The sequence below is a fragment of the Physella acuta genome, unplaced genomic scaffold, assembly GCF_028476545.2.
Source record: "Physella acuta isolate Inbredline_101_S28 unplaced genomic scaffold, ASM2847654v3 ptg000315l, whole genome shotgun sequence".
Lineage (NCBI taxonomy): Eukaryota > Metazoa > Mollusca > Gastropoda > Physidae > Physella > Physella acuta.
The window spans coordinates 742381-760960 of record NW_026731834.1 but is presented as its reverse complement, the minus strand read 5'-3'; the positions used below and the strand labels follow the sequence as shown (position 1 = coordinate 760960).

General features: G+C 35.7%; 1 protein-coding gene across 3 annotated transcripts; it reads left to right on the top strand.

Annotated features, from left to right (window-relative positions):
* Positions 1–11870: 11870 nt before the first annotated feature.
* LOC131940273 (uncharacterized) lies at positions 11871–18075 on the top strand. 3 transcript variants are annotated; one of them, XM_059298914.1, is made up of 9 exons: positions 11871–12059; positions 14215–14347; positions 14467–14600; positions 14773–14899; positions 15062–15184; positions 15486–15534; positions 15958–16112; positions 16720–16852; positions 17884–18075. In XM_059298914.1, exons 3-9 carry the CDS (start codon positions 14493–14495, stop codon positions 17903–17905), a joined length of 717 nt encoding a protein of 238 aa, XP_059154897.1. In that variant the 5' UTR covers positions 11871–12059; positions 14215–14347; positions 14467–14492; the 3' UTR covers positions 17906–18075. The 3 variants fall into 3 exon arrangements, with proteins under 3 accessions (XP_059154897.1, XP_059154898.1, XP_059154899.1); XM_059298915.1 differs by having other exon boundaries at positions 11877–12059; positions 14211–14347; XM_059298916.1 differs by having other exon boundaries at positions 11881–11974.
* The last annotated feature ends 505 nt before the right edge of the window (positions 18076–18580 follow it).

Below are 18580 nucleotides of genomic sequence, written 5' to 3'. Positions count from 1 at the left end.
ACGATTCTTATAAACTCCCGTGGGTAGGAGATTGCTACCTTTACCTGGCAACATTAATTTATATATTTTTTAAGAAACAGACGTAGAGAATTTCCATTTATCATATTAAACCTATGTTATGGCTTTTAGAGGGTTTTTTTTTTAAATTATTATTACTACTATTATTTTGTTTTTAAAAACTGCAACAACAAAAAAATAATACCAAAGCTGTTCCATTCCACAAACAAGTAAGAGAGAAAGTGTAGCTGCCATTTTGTAAATCGGTGACTTCCCCAACCGAAGCATAATCCGAGTTGTTATCTCCCCTCATCCAAACTCTAACCACATCGTCTCCCTTGGTTCTCTGACGCCCATACCCATCCACAACATCCAGACGACCGCGTATAGTTCCAAGTATCCTACACCTGACCACACCTTGCCTTGCGTTTTCAACCGTCACTTTCGACAACTTCAAATCAGGCAACGTTTTGGTATCGTTCAAAGGAGGATAACTCAAATATTTCTTCTCCCACTCGTACACATACTGTCCCCTTCCGAGAAAGGGTTTCTTATATATTAAACCTTTTATATTTAAATCAAAGAGCGCTTTAGTGTTATTCGCTCTGCAGACTGGCTCCTTAACTTCGCAGGTGTTGTTACACGTGTCTAAAGTCTTGAAGGAGTGTTGAGCAAAAGATTCATAGATATCGATTGGACCATCGTCCCAGAATTCTTCCTCCGTAGCTTGCGAGAAATGGACGTCAAATGTGCCGTGAAGGAGCAATGGCGCCTGTCTATAACTTGGAACCGTTTGGTACTCAACACTGGGATTTCTGTTAGAGTAAGAAAAAATGTAAGCCTGTTTATTGAATAATATTGACAGATCTATCAAATTTAGATTTCTTAACATGCGGGTCATCCATAAATGACGTCACGTTTTTTTTCTATTTTTACCTTCCCCCCCCCTCCCTTCCATCACACATCGTCACAAAAAGCTAGATCTCATTAAAAATGACGTCACACGTCTGCCTACACCCCCCCTTCCCCCCCCCCCCCCTCAAAACTGCAGTTGAATTTTTCAAACATCGTTATTCCAATTTCTTGTCTGAACTCTGTCAACGTAGAGTATTATAATCCATTTCTATTACAATTTATTAAAACAGTTTTCTAAACCGCGAAATAACGGCTAAAAGTCGTTTTCTAACATTGTTTTTTACTTTCTCATATATACGTAGTATAGAGAAAGTATTGTAATCGTGCAAAAAAAAAATCGAGATTTTTACAAATCTCGACGTTTTACACCTCACTGATACGGAAAAACATAATTTTGCAATCTTGTCCGTATGTCTGTGTGTGTGTGTGTGTGTGTCTGTGTCTGTGTGTCCGTGTGTAAACACGATAACTTGAGTACCGTTACAGCTAGGTTGATGAAATTTCATATATAAGTATTATATCAAAATCGTAGATCCGTATCAACTTTTGAGCGATTTCCGACAACCGGAAGTGGTACTTTTTCTACTTTGAATTTTTCAAAAGCCTATAACTTGAGTACTATTTCAGATAGATAAATGAAATTTCACATGTAAGTAAAAGATCTAATTCTCTACCTTCTGTTAAATTTTGAGTAATTTCCGTTGACTGGAAGTAGTAATTTACGTTACTTCCGATTTCTCAAAAAACTAATGTAAATTTTAAAAGTACTAATAATATTGCGCACTATTATGCGCTTTTTTATTTCGCGTTCACTTGGTGTGCAATTATTTGTCTACGAGATTTTATTCTATTTTTAAAACTTTAAGTATTTAAAATGGATTAAAAATCATGTCTATAGCCCGAGTTCCCATCCCCTGTTATTTTATATAAGAATATTCGAGAAAGTTTAGGGGAGATCACTCCCGGTTTATTTTATAATGCAAAAGTGTGGCATCACACTAACCCCCCCCCCCCCCCACACCCCCTTCTCATCACACACTGTCACAAAATTACGGACCCCCTTTCTCCTACGAGTGTGATGTCTTTTATGTACAACCCTTATATGCTTCTAAGAGTACCTAGAGTACCTAATAATAAAACAAGTTGTGTTAGTATTCTCGAAAATAAAAGAGAGTTTCAGGTACAATGGACGTTTCGACCCAAAGTCTTCGTCAGCATACAACAGTGTAGTTAAATACTAGACAAAATAAACCGGGAGTGATCTTCCCTAAACTTTCTCGAATATTCTTATATAAAACAGCAGGGGATGTGACCTCGGGATATAGTTATGATTTTTAATCCCTTTTAAATACTTAAACGTTTTAAAATAGAATAGAATCTCATAGAAAAAAAAATTGCGCACCAAGCGAACGCCGAATAAAGAGGTGTATAATAGTGCAGAATATTATTAGTACTTTATAAATTCACATGCGTTTTTTTGAGAAATCGGAAATAGCGTTAATTAGTACTTCCGATCAACGGAAATTACTCAAAATTTGATAGAAGGTAGAGAATTAGATCTTTTACTTACATGTGAAATTTCATTTATCTATCTGAAATAGTACTCAAGTTATAGGCTTTTGAAAAATTCAAAGAAGGAAAAGTACCACTTTGGGTTATCGGAAATCGCTCAAATGTTGATACGGATCTACGATTTTGATAACATACTTAAATATGAAATTTCATTAACCTAGATGTAACGGTACTCAAGTTATCGTGTTTATACACAGACAGACACACACACACACACACACACAGACATACTGATGTTTTTCCGTATCAGTGAGGTGTAAAACGTCGAGATTTTGCAAATTGAGATTTTTACAAATCTCGACGGAAAAATATAATTTTGCAATCTTGTCCGTATGTCTGTGTGTGTGTCTGTGTGTGTGTGTGTGTGTGTGTGTGTGTCTGTCTGTCTGTGTGTAAACACGATAACTTGAGTACCGTTACAGCTAGGTTGATGAAATTTTATACATAGATATTTTATAAAAATCGTAGATTCGTATTAACTTTTGAGTGATTTCCGATAACCGGAAGTGGTACTTTTTCTACTTTGAATTTTTCAAAAGCCTATAACTTGAGTACTATTTGAGATAGATAAATGAAATTTCACCTGTAAGTAAAAGATCTAATTCTCTACCTTCTGTCGGAAGTACTAATTTACGCTGTTTCCGATTTTTCAAAAAACGCATGTAGATTTATAAAGTACTAATAATATTGCGCACTATTATGCACATTTTGTTTTGGCGTTCGTTTGGTGCGCAATTCTTTTTTTCTACTAGATTTTATTCTTTTTTTAAAAGTTTAAGTAAACAAAAATCATGTCTATATTCCGAGTTGCCATCCCACGTAGTGTTATATTAGAATATTCGAGAAAGTTTAGGGGAGATCACTCCCGGTTTATTGTTATTTAGTTTTTAAGCCGAAAGTAACTGTTTAGGAATGTATTCTATCTAGACATCGGAGAACTAACACCGATTTACAGATCAATGGCCCTCGACCATGACGCAATTGTATGCATGATGGCCTTAATAAACTTTAACACAGGATGAGTACACTGAAAAAGAAGATGGCGATGGATTTGGCACGTTTTAAGAATGAATTCAGAAGAAATCGCAGGAATGACGCTAAACTGGACGCCTCAATGAAAAAGAAAGCAGGGAAGGCCAAGGGAGACGTGGAGGTGCACAGCAGGGAAGCAGCTGACAGAGGCAGGACTGTCAAGGGGGACTGCTAAGAAAATTACAGGTGACTGACAAAAGTGGAGGGAGCTTTCTGTGGCGGACCCGTGTGTCTTAGGCACAAAAAGGAAAAGAGCAGGATGAATAGACTGACCTTGGCATATAGTAAATCAGCGCGCTTGACATAAGCAATAGGCCTGATAAAAGCAACAGACGTTTTCCATTTATGGACACCTGGATAGACTTTCTCCGAACGGTCTTCATCTGAAATAGAAAAATATACATTTTTTAATCTCTTAATATTTTACATGTATGTATTTAAATTAACAAAACTACTGACATTTACAAAAAACAAAAAAGCGACTTTGTAAACTAAAAAAAAATTCTAATCAGTTACAAATTTTAAATTTCAACGTCACCTTTTATTATTCGCATAAATTTTATGAATATACAATTTTGAAACTTTAATAATATGCTTCAAAAAATATAAGACAATCAAGGTACGAAACTACCAAGGTGAAAAAAAAAATATGCTTGGCCGAATACGGAAAATAAATTAAAAAAAACAACAACATATTTTCCAAAAAACAATTTTGATGAGAATTTGAACTACTAAACTAATTTATTTTTACATTAACATAAGTACTTCCTGTTTCGTTTTTCAACTGTATCCGTGCACGTTTAAAGTTGACAACTGAAGCAGTGACTATTTGAAGGTAGGACCCTGTTCTCATCCGCAGAGACAATGCAACAGGACGCGTTTTTAAAATCAATTTAAGAACAAAATTGGAAGCCGTGTCGTTTTCTTATTGATTTTCGCCCACGTATCCTATGATCAAACAACCTGTTCGCAATTCAATATGGGTGTTTTAATATTTTATAATGATCTCGGCGAAAAAGAATCCGTCTTTATTCAATCTAAATGACGGCAACAGCCTGATGTGTTTTGATGTTGCAGCGAATGTGTTCAGATTTTGTATTTGTGATGTGATGTTGCAGTGAATTTGTTCAGCATTTTTACTTTCTCGTATATACGAAGAATAGAGAAAGTCTTGTAATCGTGCAAAAAAATCTCGACGTTTTACACCTCACTGATACAAAAAAATATAATTTTGCAATCTTGTCCGTATGTCTGTGTGTGTGTGTGTGTGTGTGTGTGTGTGAACACGATAACTTGAGTACCGTTACAGCTAGGTTGATGAAATTTCATATATAAGTATTTTATCAAAATCGTAGATCCGTATCAACTTTTGAGCGATTTCCGATAACCGGAAATGTTACTTTTTCTACTTTTAATTTTTCAAAAGCCTATAACTTGAGTACTATTTCAGATAGATCAGTGGTTCCCAAACTTTTTCGAGTGGCGACCCCCTTTTATAAACTGTAAGTGACCCGCAACCCCCATAGAATTAAAAAGCCGAAAATAGTATGGAAATTAATAAGCACTAAAATAAGATTCTCTAGTAGACTTTCAATATGAACTACTATTGATAACTGTTTTAATACCATGAGTAAAGTTGCATACTATTCACCAAACATTCGGGGTTAAGTTTTTTTTTTTTTATTTATTTATTTGTTGTTGTTTTTTTTTTTTTTGTTAACGCCAGCCTATGTCATTATCATTATCTTAATTTTATTTTCAATCGAAGAATAGTGTTGAAAATATATTCTCGAAAATTCAATTAATGTTACGTTAGGGTATGAATGGTGAATACTACACCAAAATTGTGTCTGCAGTTTTTCATCTTACACGGAATCATTCTGCAAATCAAAGAATTCATCTTGTAATTCAACGGGAAAGCTGGCAACATCAAGGGAAGAATAGAATGGATAATGCGTCAATGCAGATTCTTCTTTTTTCAGCTCAGAGAAATAGCGCTGCATTTCGTTTTCAAGAGATTTAAGATGCCCATTCGAATGTAGAAAAACAGTTTTAATTATGCAACAGGAAAAGCGTTTATAGTTGTGAAAAAAATGCATAAAACAGTGACGTCACTAATGTTTATACATTAACTAATAACGTCATCTGCCGTGTTTAGAATAAAAAGAAATGAACTATTTCATTCAAATATTCAAAAATACAATACAATTTTGCTCGGGCTAAACTTAAAAAAAAATTCTATTAGGATTCTAGATCTAGATATTCTAGATCTAGATATTCTAGATCATCTAGATCTAGAGATTCTAGATCATCTAGATCTAGAGTTTCTAGATCTAGATCTAGATGATCTAGATCTACGGAAAAACTAGACTTACACAGATGTAGACCCTACCTAGATCTAGAATCTAATCAAATAATATATTTCTATACTTAAGTTTTTCAGGCCTTAATTACTTTATTGAAATCTTTGTTTATCTATGCAGTTTGCTAATCTATAATATATAAAGCAAAGTTGTCGGGTGCCCGATATGGCACTTCCCGGCGCCGCAGGCGCTTCAAATTTGGCAGGATCTTGCCTTGGGGCCGAAAAGTCTACGATGAGGGGATCAAAACTGACCTCGACTGACCGGCGCCTTATATAAGCTATAAATAGGAAAAAATGTCCACGTAGGAACCTCTTCATAACTCCTGAGGTCGTAGACCGACCCTCGGGCGAATTAATTAAGCATTCAAATGCTCAATGTTTTCGAAAACCTAAGCGAAGCTGGGCAGCATGCCTAGTATAAGAATATTCGAGAAAGTTTAGGGGAGATCACTCCCGGTTTATTTGTAATTGTGTTGTAAAGTTGCAGTGAATTTGTTCCGCTTTTTGTATTTGTGTTGTGATGTTGCAGTGAATTTGTTCAGCTTTTTGTATTTGAAGACACAATTAGACACGGTAATAGATGTTAAGCAAGTAATATTAAAGTATAAGGACTCTATTTCACCTGTTCCTTATGCCCTAAAGTACCACTTCGTACATACGCCGAGGTGACAGAAATATAAAATATAAGGACTCTACTTCATCTGTTCCATGGACCCTAAAGTACCACTTCGTACATTAGGGTCAAAGGAACAGATGAAGTAGAGTCCTTATAAGTTATATTTCTGTCACCTCGGCGTATGAATGGATAGTGTGGTCATCACTATGCACAGCCACCTTTGCTTTCTACTTGGGTGGACTCATTGGCGTTCTACGGACTCGATCCCGGGATTCGAACACGAGACTTTCTGGTTAGGTTAACGCTCTACTACTCGACCACGCCGTACATATTAGTTAAAATGTTTAAAGTTTTATTTTTTACTTATTATAACTTGGCGCATGTTTCGAACATTCGTTATGCTAGCATCGATAATGCTATCTCGACATAAGGGGTCGTCCATAAATGACGTCACACTCGTAGGGGGGAGTCGGTAATTTTGTGACGATGCGTGATGAGGCGGGGGGGGGGGGGGGGGGGGTCAGATGGTGCGACGTCAAACGTTTGCTTTATAGATAAGAAATGTTAGAAAACTAATTTTAGACGTTATTTAGCGTTTTAGAAAACAGTTTCAATAAATTAATATAGGAATTGATTAAAATACTATATTTTGTAGAGTTGTAGGCTGAGGTGTGACGTCAATTTAGGGGGGGTCGGGCTTTTTTGTGACGACGTGTGACGGAGGGGAGGGGGGTAGGTAAAAATCGTCCAAAAAAGCGTGACGTCATTTATTGATGACCCCTAAACGCTAGACCTAACCTAACCTTTAGCGCGACGTATATATATATATATATATATATATATATATATATATATATATATATATATATATATATATATATATATATATATATATATATATATATATATATATATATATATATATGTTACCGAGTCTATTTGCTTGTAGTGCCAAATGTTACCGATTTCACTGCTGACAGCGCCAAATGTTACCGAGTGTATTTACTCGTGCTACCTTTGACCAGCACACAACATCGACCACAGTATAGATACTCGGAAATGCAGGTTTACATTGATCTCTTTATTACATGAATCAATAGAAATGCTCCACATAACAATGCATCAATGTTCCACAAGAATACAATGAACCAACTGACCCCCACTGTCCTCACTAGTCCTCACATAACAGAATGCACGTGTCCATCGTTCCTATTCTCACATAACACAATACGTCTACACCGTTCAGCCTCCAACTTGGTTCTCCCTCTATCTAGCTGTCGCCTTCCCATATATCCCCTCGTATTCGTAATAATTACCATTTGTTGCATCAGACTATGAACTGCGCAGCGGCTTTGTCGTATCGCTTCCCAAGATACGCCGTGGCTTTATGTTCGTTATCAGTCCACCACCTGCACCATTGCGTCAGACTGTAATGCGTTCTTACAATAGTCTTTAGTTGACAGACTGTATTACGTTCTTATCGTCCCTAGTAACTACACTAGTTATATATATATATATATATATATATATATATATATATATATATATATATATATATATATATATATATATATATATACATATATACATATATATATATATATATATACATACATATATATATATATATATATATATATATATATATATATATATATATATATATATATATATATGTATATATATATATATACACCTTTATGACAATAAGCTATCAAATGCACTGAAAATTTGAAAACTAAATAAAACAAAACTTTCCTTTAATAAAAGCATTGGGCGCTAAAATGTTACGATCGATCAATTCTTTTGATAAGAAGATTAGTTTGTGTTCTAGCGATTCCATTGACTACCTCTTAACGTTGTAAAATAAAGACTATTTGCTTGTATCCAATCGCTGCCTGTTAGATGATGAGGATACTCGAAGGATAATATCATCCTCATAAGACCTACACTATAACCACAAGTTTTCCAGAAGATTTAAATACGTAAGTTGATACTTCAAGATTAAATAAAAAACCAATACGGTTTTGTTAACAATACATGTGAATTATAATTTAGTAGACTTATCATTTAGTGAGTTGTTTCCAATGAGGGTGATATTGCACCTGTGGGCTAGGGCGTATTTTGGGGAGGGCGGGTGGGACGGCTACTCCGAGCGCCGATCACAAGGGGAGGGCCCCAAACGGGGTAGAAAAAAAATTATTTAAAGGACAGTGGCGTAGCGATGAGGGGCAGGGGGTACATATGTTACCGGGCGCTGAACATAGGGGGCGCCAAAATGGGTTGTAAAAACAAATTAAAATATCATTTTAGCTGCATTTTTGCATTATTAACTATTTGAGGGGGGTGGGGTGCAAATCAAAAGTTTGAGGGGAGGGGGTGCAAATCGAAAGTTTGAGGGAGGGGTGCTAATCGAACGTTTGAGTGGGTGCAAATCGAAAGTTTGAGGGGGAGGAAGGTGCAAATCGAATTTTCTCCCGAGGGGGGCGCCAAATTGAAAGTTTGTCCCCGGGCCCCGGGAAGGGTCGCCACGTCTCTGTTAAAGGGCCCATTTAGAGCTGTATTTCTGAACTATACACGTGAAGAAAATATACCGCAACTTGATGTTACGCACTTATTTACGTAATTAATTGTTTTTTTATAAACCTGGAAAAAATTTGGGGGGGGGGGGGCAAAATTGATAGTTTGCCCAGGGTACCGGAAAGTGTCGCATGTGAGAGAGGAGAGGGGTGGGGGGACGCAGTGAGATGGCCGTGGAGACGATAGAAACCTCGTGGGACTGGGGATAAAGAAAACGTGAGGGTGTAAGCCCAAGAGATCTCGATAGCTTGTGTTAAAACTACAGTATTTCTTTGAAGTATTTAAAACCCTGATTGATTACAACAGATGCTCATATTAATATGTTATAAATGCGTAATCGACGGATTGTCATAACAAAATTGCGTTGAGCGAAAAAAGAAGATCGAATACATAATTGCCTGCTAACTGTCGATACAATGTCAAGCTAACTATATTTCAGCTGTTACCGTGTTACTAAGCAAATTATTGATCTACATGTGAGTATTTTAGATACTTTTTCCTGAATATTATATTCTTCTTCTTTCTTCTTTAACGCTCCTAATTTTGGCGTTGGAAGGGATTCCCTCTAACATAATTAAACTTGTTATATGCCCGATTTCAGCTTGCTTTTTTTTGGGGGGGGGGGGGGCGTTGCTTCCATAGCTTTTGTCCTACCTGTTGTTTGATTTTGGAGTTGTCTCTCCTTGAAGAGTCTCCCCTAACTGTCCCCAGCTATCGAGCCTCATCTGCCTGAGGGTTCGAACTTTTTAGTATAACTTCTCGCACTTAAAGGGGCCCCGCACTTCAGCGCCTAGATTGTCTTTATTCGTTGTTAAACTTTTTAAAAAACTCTGTATTGAAGTTGAAAGGCCAAGGTGTATCATAAACGTCTTCTTTAATTCAAGTTTTGTCGTTGTTTCTATTCTGATACAGAAAAATTAACAGGATCGGTGTATTGAGGGTCGCAGTTGAAAGGTTGCAATCATAATTTGCGGTGAGGAGCCACTAGTGTTCTTTTAATTGTATTCCCCCATTCCTCTCTCTCTCTCTATCATTATCAAACTCATCCGTTAACTGATGTCTTTCCATTTTTCTTGAGCTTGCCTCGTTTTCGTTTGCCTTGAGAAGTATTTGTAAGAAAGTTTTCGCTAGAACTAACGACCTTGTGATTTTTCTGCACTATTCCTACTTCCGTTTCTAAAGATTGTCAGCCGAAATTACCTGGATGGCGTGGCCTAGCGGCAGCGCTAGACTGCTAACCCGAAAGTCTCGAGTTCAAATGTGGGTTCAAGTCAGTAGACCTTCCCTGAGTCCACCCAACTCTGATCTGTACCTAACTCACGTTAGGAAAAGTAAAGACAGCTGGGCATAATGCTGACCCCTCTATCCCGTCATATGCCGAGGTCACGGGAACAGGTGAACTCTACATCACCTGCCCTATTGACAGGTCAGATTCGAATAAGGAACTTACCATCAAGATCTTACAATCGCACTTGTGGATCCTGTCATGTAGGCTTTTCCGTTATACGGAATGCGGTCTTTGTATCATATAATTGGTCTTTATATTACATGATTATTGTTCTTTGTATCATGAGGGTCTTTTTATCATATGGGTATAATTTATTGGTCTTTATATTACATGTTTCTTGTTCTTTGTATCATATGGGTCTTTTTATCATATGGGTATTTGTATACCATTGGTCTGTGTATCACATAGATCTTTGTATCATATGGATTGATTTACCACACATCTAGAAACGTGCCCATGTATATAATATATGTAAATGTATGTAAAGAGAGAATCGTCTTCCTCCCCCTTACCCATCCGTCCATTGTTTCAAAATTTCAGGGGGGGGGGGGGGGGCGGACACTGTTAAAAGTATATATGTCCATCTCGTTCGGGGGGTAGACTTTCTCCGCCCTTTCGGAGCCCCCCCCCCCCCCCCCCCCAAAAAAAAAGATATGCATGGAAGAAACACTGGATCTGTCCACTCAGTCAATTGTATTTGGGATTGTTATTTTTTGTCCATACGGACAATTGCGATTATTAACTCGTCATTTCTGGATGTATGAATGGATGGATGTGTGTCCGCAGCTTTAAGTGGTATCTCCTCCTCAACGAAGCAATATCGAGGACTAGTTCCAAAGCAAATATGTTAAGCAAGTTCCAAGGATGATTGTGGGCCAAAAAAATCCCGGAATTCCTTCCTGGATTTCCCGGAAAAGCCAAAAAACCTCAAACAAATGCACTTTTTGGTCCATATCTCGGCAACCAGACCACTTAGCGACTTGAAACATTTACCAATCGATTCCTGTCATAATTTAGAACAATATTGCAGAAGAAAGTTTTCAAAAATATCCTTTCGTTCGGTCACAAAAAAATATTTACTACTTTTTTAAACTGAGCATCTTGTAGGCCTAGGAAGAACATTTAAACTGAGCATCGTGTAGGCCTACTCGTTAAAATAAAACTATTTCCGTTGATATAGGTTAATATAGTTGTCTTTTTTTTTAGCGCAAAAAAATATCCTTTCGTTCGGTCACAAAAAATAAAAATTGTTATGGATAACATAAGGAAATTGCGCTTAAATTGTCACTAGACTTTTTATTAACTTGTTTTTATTTATATAAGGTTTTAATAGAATATTCCTACTATACGTACAATAAACTGTTGTTTTGTCTTATTATTTTTTTTTATCTTTGCTTCTAATTTGTTTAATGCATTTCTTTACGCTGTTGTGATTTTGTTAATCTCGGAGTTTTTTATTTTCTTGTAAATTTTCGTTGTTTAGAGTTAGTCTTTTAGGCATCAAGGGAATCCACTCTGAATAATTTAGGCCTGGTCTAAACAGCATTAGGCCAAGGGGCCAAGTAAAAAAAATTTATGGAAATGGAGTAGGCCTAAATCTACTATTATTGTAATTTTAATTAGGCCTAATCATCGTTTCTGAATTTATCAAGTTTCTCTAGATCTAGATTTTAGTTTATAATTATTAATTAAGTGTAAGTGCGTTTGTGGGTATTTTTTGGATCAACAAAAAATTTAGATTTTTCGGTAATCTATCGTTTTAGGTACGTAAAATCGCCCGCGACTAGTAATGTGAAAAACAGGTGACTCCTTACATTTTAATAATTATTTCACATTTTGAGGAGGATTTAATGTTTTAAAAATACGAAAATGTTTCCTTGTTTCATTTATGTACCTGTTTTTAAACATTTGAATTAAAACTTTTCAGTAATAAATGAATACTAGCGATGTTTCCAACTGAGGCAACCATGCTCATTTACTATAGCAGCCATCTTGTTAAAGTTTTATTTTTATAGACTTATAGCGCGAGATTCAGGCGGAAGTCACTCTATTTTACAAATGGCTGCTGTTTATATAGCAAATCTTGCTTGCAGACACTGCTGTTTAAAGTTAATTTCTGGCCTATATTGATATATTTAGCCATTGATTTGGATTTATTATTCATTTATCTATAATATTTGACACAAACATATCACAATATACTTCTATTATAGCCTTGACAACGAGGTAACGTTTTCGTACATTAATAGCCGCGGGCGATTTTACGTACCCAAAACGATAGATTACCGATTTTTCTTTTTATTTAGGCCCCTACTATAGGCCTACTAGATCTAGAATCTAGATTATTCTAGGTCAGGTCCTAGAATCTAGAATCTCTAGATCTAGTCTAGAGTACTCTACTCTAGCGTTAGACTCGTTAGTGTCTAGGGTAAAACTCCATTTTAGCGTATTTTATTCTCCCCTTCTTGTTTACCTCCAGTTGAGCGTATTTTATTAACCGAAAAACACCAAAAAATTAGGAAAACACGATTTATTTATTTGTGACGATTTGTATTGCATTGTATTATTTTTGTTTTAACAAATGAATAAAAAAACAACAAAGAGACTGACTTTGTTTTAGATTTTGATAATTTGCTTTTGTTAAAACTTGAGAAAAATCCAAATTTAGAATATTGAATGTGCTATGTTCGTGTGTCAGTTAGAATTTTCATGGCAATGGGTGAAGTACGTAAACTCACAATTGCAAGGCGGTTAAGTTTGTATTGTTACAAGTATTTCCCAGGCAAGATACACAATTTCAAACAGCTATTGCCCGAGCTATGACGTATGCTGATAATTAAAGTCAGTGTGAACTCACTGTGAACCCGCGATCGTGTAGGGATTTTTATCCCGCTGACGATCTCACGATATATTTAATTGGAACAGTTCTAGTGCTTTTTTATGTTTTGTTTTTACCTTTTCTGATTAAAAATCACATTCATTAAAAAAAAGCAGATCTAGTGTTTTCCTAACGTTTTTGTGTGTTTCGGTTGTGTTTATAATAAAATACGCTCAACTGGAGGTGAACGTGAAGCGGGGAATAAAATACGCTAAAATGGAGGCTTACCCTGATCTAGATCTACCTACCTAGATCTAGTTCTAGTTCACAGTTAATTTAATTAATAATTAAGTTAATAACTTAATAATAGTATAGGCCTAGGTCTAGTTATTTTTTATTTATATCAGTATCAGACTCGTGAAGTAGATCTAGTTATGAGTTCAGGTCAGTTAACCAGCTACAGTAGGCTAGACAAGATGGCTAAGGCTAATGCTAGAAGACTAGAGTAAGAGAGAAACTCCAAGACTATGAAAAGTAGAGTCTAGACTCTAATTTAAATTTCTCTCTAAAGTTCTAAACTCTAGTCTAAATTCTACAGTCTATAATATAAATTTAAATTGATTTGTTATGATATAGACTATATCATAACAAATCAATTTAAATGTCAAGTAATTTAGACCTACTAAATAAATAAATAGGCTAGCCTATATGCTAATTTTTCTATTTTGTATTAATAATATTATTTAGGACTTAGATCTAGAATCTAGATCTTTAGTATTTATTAGTAATAATTAGGCCTATGATTTATTTTTAGGTCTAGATTCTGGATCTTTTATTAAAGTTCTGTTAATAAGTGAACTAACATGTGATGTGTGTTACTGTTATACCACTACCTAATTAAATAATTATTGTGTAGGTAAAGTTCTTAAGTCTAAAATTCTTAAAATCCATTGGTCAGATAAAGTTCATAGAGTTCATATGTTTCTTGACCTCGGCAGCCTCCTATATTTTTCCCAATATATGTAAGTCAGGTCCCCATCAAAGCTGGGTGGATTCTGGGACGTGCTACAAATACAAGTCCATACTAGTAGAGACCTTCGGGCTAGTACCAATAACCCAAGACCAATACAGTTGAGTTTGTCAAGAAACATACTATAATACCAGGTAGGCCCCTATGTTAAATTTAAATTATATTTAATTTTAATTTTTGTATAGATCCATTAATAATGTACATAATTTATACTAATACTTTAATTAGTATGTTAATTGTTTTTCATCTAAAGAGGAAGCAACTCTTCAAGGGTCAGCCATGACTACCAGAATGGGCAATAGTGAAGCATTGGTAGAATGTCCTTATGATCCATCTCATATGATAACACCACTCAGAATGCCATATCATCTGTTAAAATGCAGAAAGGTGTGTATGTCTGACAAATAGTCTTTGTTTGTTTTTATCCAATTATGTAATTTTTCTTTAATGAATTTCAAAAATTACACATTTTCAGAATAATTATCTTAAAAGAATGAAAATCTAAAGAAAAAAAAAAATTTTTTTAACTACTGCAAATCTTATTGTTTTTTTGCAACAGAATCATCCGTTCACAGACTTTGTTGTTTGTCCATTCAATGCCTGTCATGAGGTCAACAAGGCAGAACTTAAATATCACATGAGCAACTGCCCTGACAAAGTTTTGATTGAGAGAGAAATTACGTTTGGTAAGTTGTTCTTTATTTTTAAATACTTGCATTACTCGAATCATTCATTTTATGTATTGTTAATTCTAAGATATTTTACAGCATTAGAAAACTTTTTAATTACATTTCTAATTTTTAAGGTAGTGAAATAATTATATAAAAAACCAAAGAATTTTTTTTTAGATGCAATTAAAAAGGCTCTGGTCAACTCAGAGTTTAGAATACACAAAGGATGCACAGATTTGCCTACGTACAATAACCCAACCCACAACACTGGCAATGATTCTGATGAAGATTGGGATGCAGGTATCTATTTTACGAAGATCTTTAACATCACAAAAGTGTCTAAGATCTTTAACATTACAAAAGTGTCATAGAGATTTTAAACTATGAAATACTAAACAAATGTCTAATTTCTATCTTGACATATTAATGTTTTTAGATTTAAAATTCTACTTTTTTTTAAAATAATTTACCACAATAAAAAAAGAGGCCTTTATAGAATACATATATTTTAAAATAAGAATTTTAAAACCTTTTAATTCATGTAGATTAGAAATAATTTCCCTATTTTACGTTTTTATTTCTATTTCTTTTTTTACTTTAGAAAGGAGTGATCTTACATTTTCAACAGTTTCCCTCCATCAAGTCAGAACGTAAGTTGATCTTTTATATATATATATATATATGTATATGTATGTATATGTATGTATATATATGTATATATATATATATATATATATTTATATATATTTATATATATATATATATATATACATGTAAGTAAGTTAACCAAACCTTTCTGGCATGGCGGTCAACATGAAAGACAGAATTCACCTGATGGTGTAACCACGACGTATGAAGCGATGGTGTGGTCAGTTCTATGCCCAGTCGGCTTTCATTTCTCTAACGTGACTCAGGTACCCACCAGAACTTGGTGGACTCGAGCCTGGGTTCAAACTTGAGATGTTGGAGTTAGCAGTTGTACACTACCGTCTGACCACACTGCACCATGTGTTGTATTTGTATATATTATTACAGTGTGAATAAATAATACCCACTTTTCTGTAAACCAACAGGAGACGTCAGCAACCAGAATCTATTCTGCGAAGACCAGCTACCACAGGAATGGCAGCAACGCTGAACTGTCTTGTGGAGACAGAGAAAAACCATTCTGCCAGTATCATCCATGACTTCAGTCTTTTTTCTCTTGGTAGAGGGCGAATGAGGACAGGTATTTTGATATTTATAACAATTCTTTTACGCCGTCTGTCTAATTGTAGTTTGAAAGTTATGTTACCTTTTTTGAACCTGACGGTCCATTGGGGCAAGTGAAGTAGAGTTTATCTGTTTCTGTGACATTAGTATATTAAGGAATAGTGTGGTTGGCACTATGCCAAGCTGCCTTTACTTTCCCTAACTTGAGTTTGGTGCCCAGCTACAGCTGGGTGGACTCAGGGACGTTCTACTGACTTGAAGCCGGTTTCAAAATTGATACTTTTGGGTTATCAGTCTAGCGCTCTACCGCTAGGTCAAGCTGTCCATCTAAGTGTAGTTACAACCCAAGTATTGGTCCTGTCTCTGGCTTCAGTATATGAACGTATAGCGTAATCAGTTCCACTCCACATTCCTTTCTTCTTCTTCGTTCTTAATTATTAGTGTTGAAGGGGATCGAGATTTACCTGCCAGTGTTTGAACTCGAGACTTTGTTCGAATTTATCAACCATGTGCTTTTTTGCCGACTCGACCACGCCTCCAACACAATTAAGCGTTACGTGTCAACTGGTTATGCGCCATTGAGGCCATTGACTCCGATTTCAGCCTGGAATATTTCTCAACAGCTTTGTCTAGTGAGTCTGACGACCTAGATGATGGCCCACCTGCGATGTCCCCTGGTTCACCGGCGAAGCCTGCACCATTACCCCTGCCAGTTGTAAACAGATACCCGTATTGCCCGGCCTTTGGTAGAGGCAGGTGAGAGCGCAAGTTAAATGCTTTTATATTTGAGTAGCCATGCTGCATGTTTACTGGGGAGCAAGACATTACTCAACCGTAATGTAATATTGGGGTTAAAGTTAATGATAAAAAAAAAGTAAAAGTTCCCTTTCAAACCTGACGTTCTATAGGGCAAGTGAAGTAGAGATCACTTGTTACTGTGACCTCAGCATATGAAGAGATAGTCTGGTCAGCACTATGCCCGGCTGTCTTTACTTTCCCTAATGTTAGTTAGGTACCCATCAGAGTTGGGTGGACTCATGGACGGTCTACTGACTTGAACCCGGATTTGAACTCAAAACTTACGTTTAGCAATCCAGCTCTCTACTCCTAGACCACTCTGTCTCCTTAAGTTAATGATAGGGTTAGGAAATTAATCAATAAGAAAGAAGCTAATTCTACACTTGGCCAGTCACCCTGTTTGGCATTTTGTACAATGTATAGGAAAGCATTTGGCGTTGTATAGAAAGTTTAGGAAAGCACAAAATATACTTATCTGCTGCCCCACATCACACTTTGACTGTAACAATAGCTAGGCTCATGTGAGCAGTTGGGAAATGTAGATTTGTTGAATTCAATGTTTAATTAAAGCTACAGGATGGCATATAGCTTCGCAAACAAAACAAATTCTAAAACATATTTTTACCATTCAATACATGTTTTCAATGGGCTACATCCAATCCCTGCTCCACTGTGAAATTCAGGTTAAGGGTAAGAATCATTATAGAGTGTAGTATGGTTTAACCAAAAGTATAAAAAGTATTGAAGATTATTTTATCATAGAAATGCCTAATGTTTCTACTTAGATTAGTAATGATAAAGGCTAAGTTTTTGTTTTTGGCTTAACCAGCTGTACCAAACTTTATTATACTTACATCTTAAATTGATTTTCTAAGGTACCTACATCATACATCTCTACATTTAGAGAATTTTCAAGTAACATTAACTATGTGTTGTAATGTAAACTGTGTTTAGAAATTCAATTAAACTTTTCCTTTTTTTTTTCACAGGGGGTTAGTTGTAAAAAGTTGATTCACCAAGAAAAAAAATTATGTTTTGACACCGGCTTTTAGAAAAAAGTCATTGTTTCAGTTATTTTAATGTGTTGCTTGTACACCATTTTATTTTAAAGAAGTAGCTTGGTTCTGCTGTATATAATTACTTGTCTATAGTAAGTTTTTAATAATAAAAAAATATTGTCTGGTTGCAAAAAACTGTTCTTGTTATTATATCATTGTTTACCGTTATGTGGTTCATGTTATTTTACTAAAAATGCAGCCCTCTATATATGCAGCCCTCTATGGTATGGCATGGTTGCAAGGTAGAGCACTCTTTTACCAATGGCAAGTTTGTAGTTCAGATTACTGAGTCCACCAAGTTCTAATGTTTATCTCCTGTTTGTTAATGAAAGTAAGGGTGGCTGAGGTCAATAGAAGTAGATGAACTCTACTTCATCTGCCCCTTACACATCTAGTCTTAAAGGGAACCTTCCAACTAATGTTCCCTCTAAGGCAGGGGTCTCCAAACTTTTCAGTCCGAGGGCCGCATTAACTATTAAATTTCAGTTCGGGGGCCAGTTTCTTCCAGGCATGTCGTGATTTTTCTGAGCAAAGTTCCTCAGCCATCACCAACAAAGGTTTTTTTCGTGGACAAAAAGATCTCCGCGGGCCGGACGAGAGGACCTCGCGGGCCGTAGTTTGGAGACCC

Excerpts from the sequence above, each read along its gene's own strand:
- LOC131940273 (XM_059298914.1), top strand. The coding sequence starts at position 14,493 with ATGACTACCAGAATGGGCAATAGTGAAGCATTGGTAGAATGTCCTTAT. Across the intron at positions 14,601-14,772 it reads ATCTGTTAAAATGCAGAAAG|AATCATCCGTTCACAGACTT; the intron begins GTGTGTATGTCT and ends TTTTTGCAACAG. Across the intron at positions 16,853-17,883 it reads CCGGCCTTTGGTAGAGGCAG|GGGGTTAGTTGTAAAAAGTT; the intron begins GTGAGAGCGCAA and ends TTTTTTTCACAG.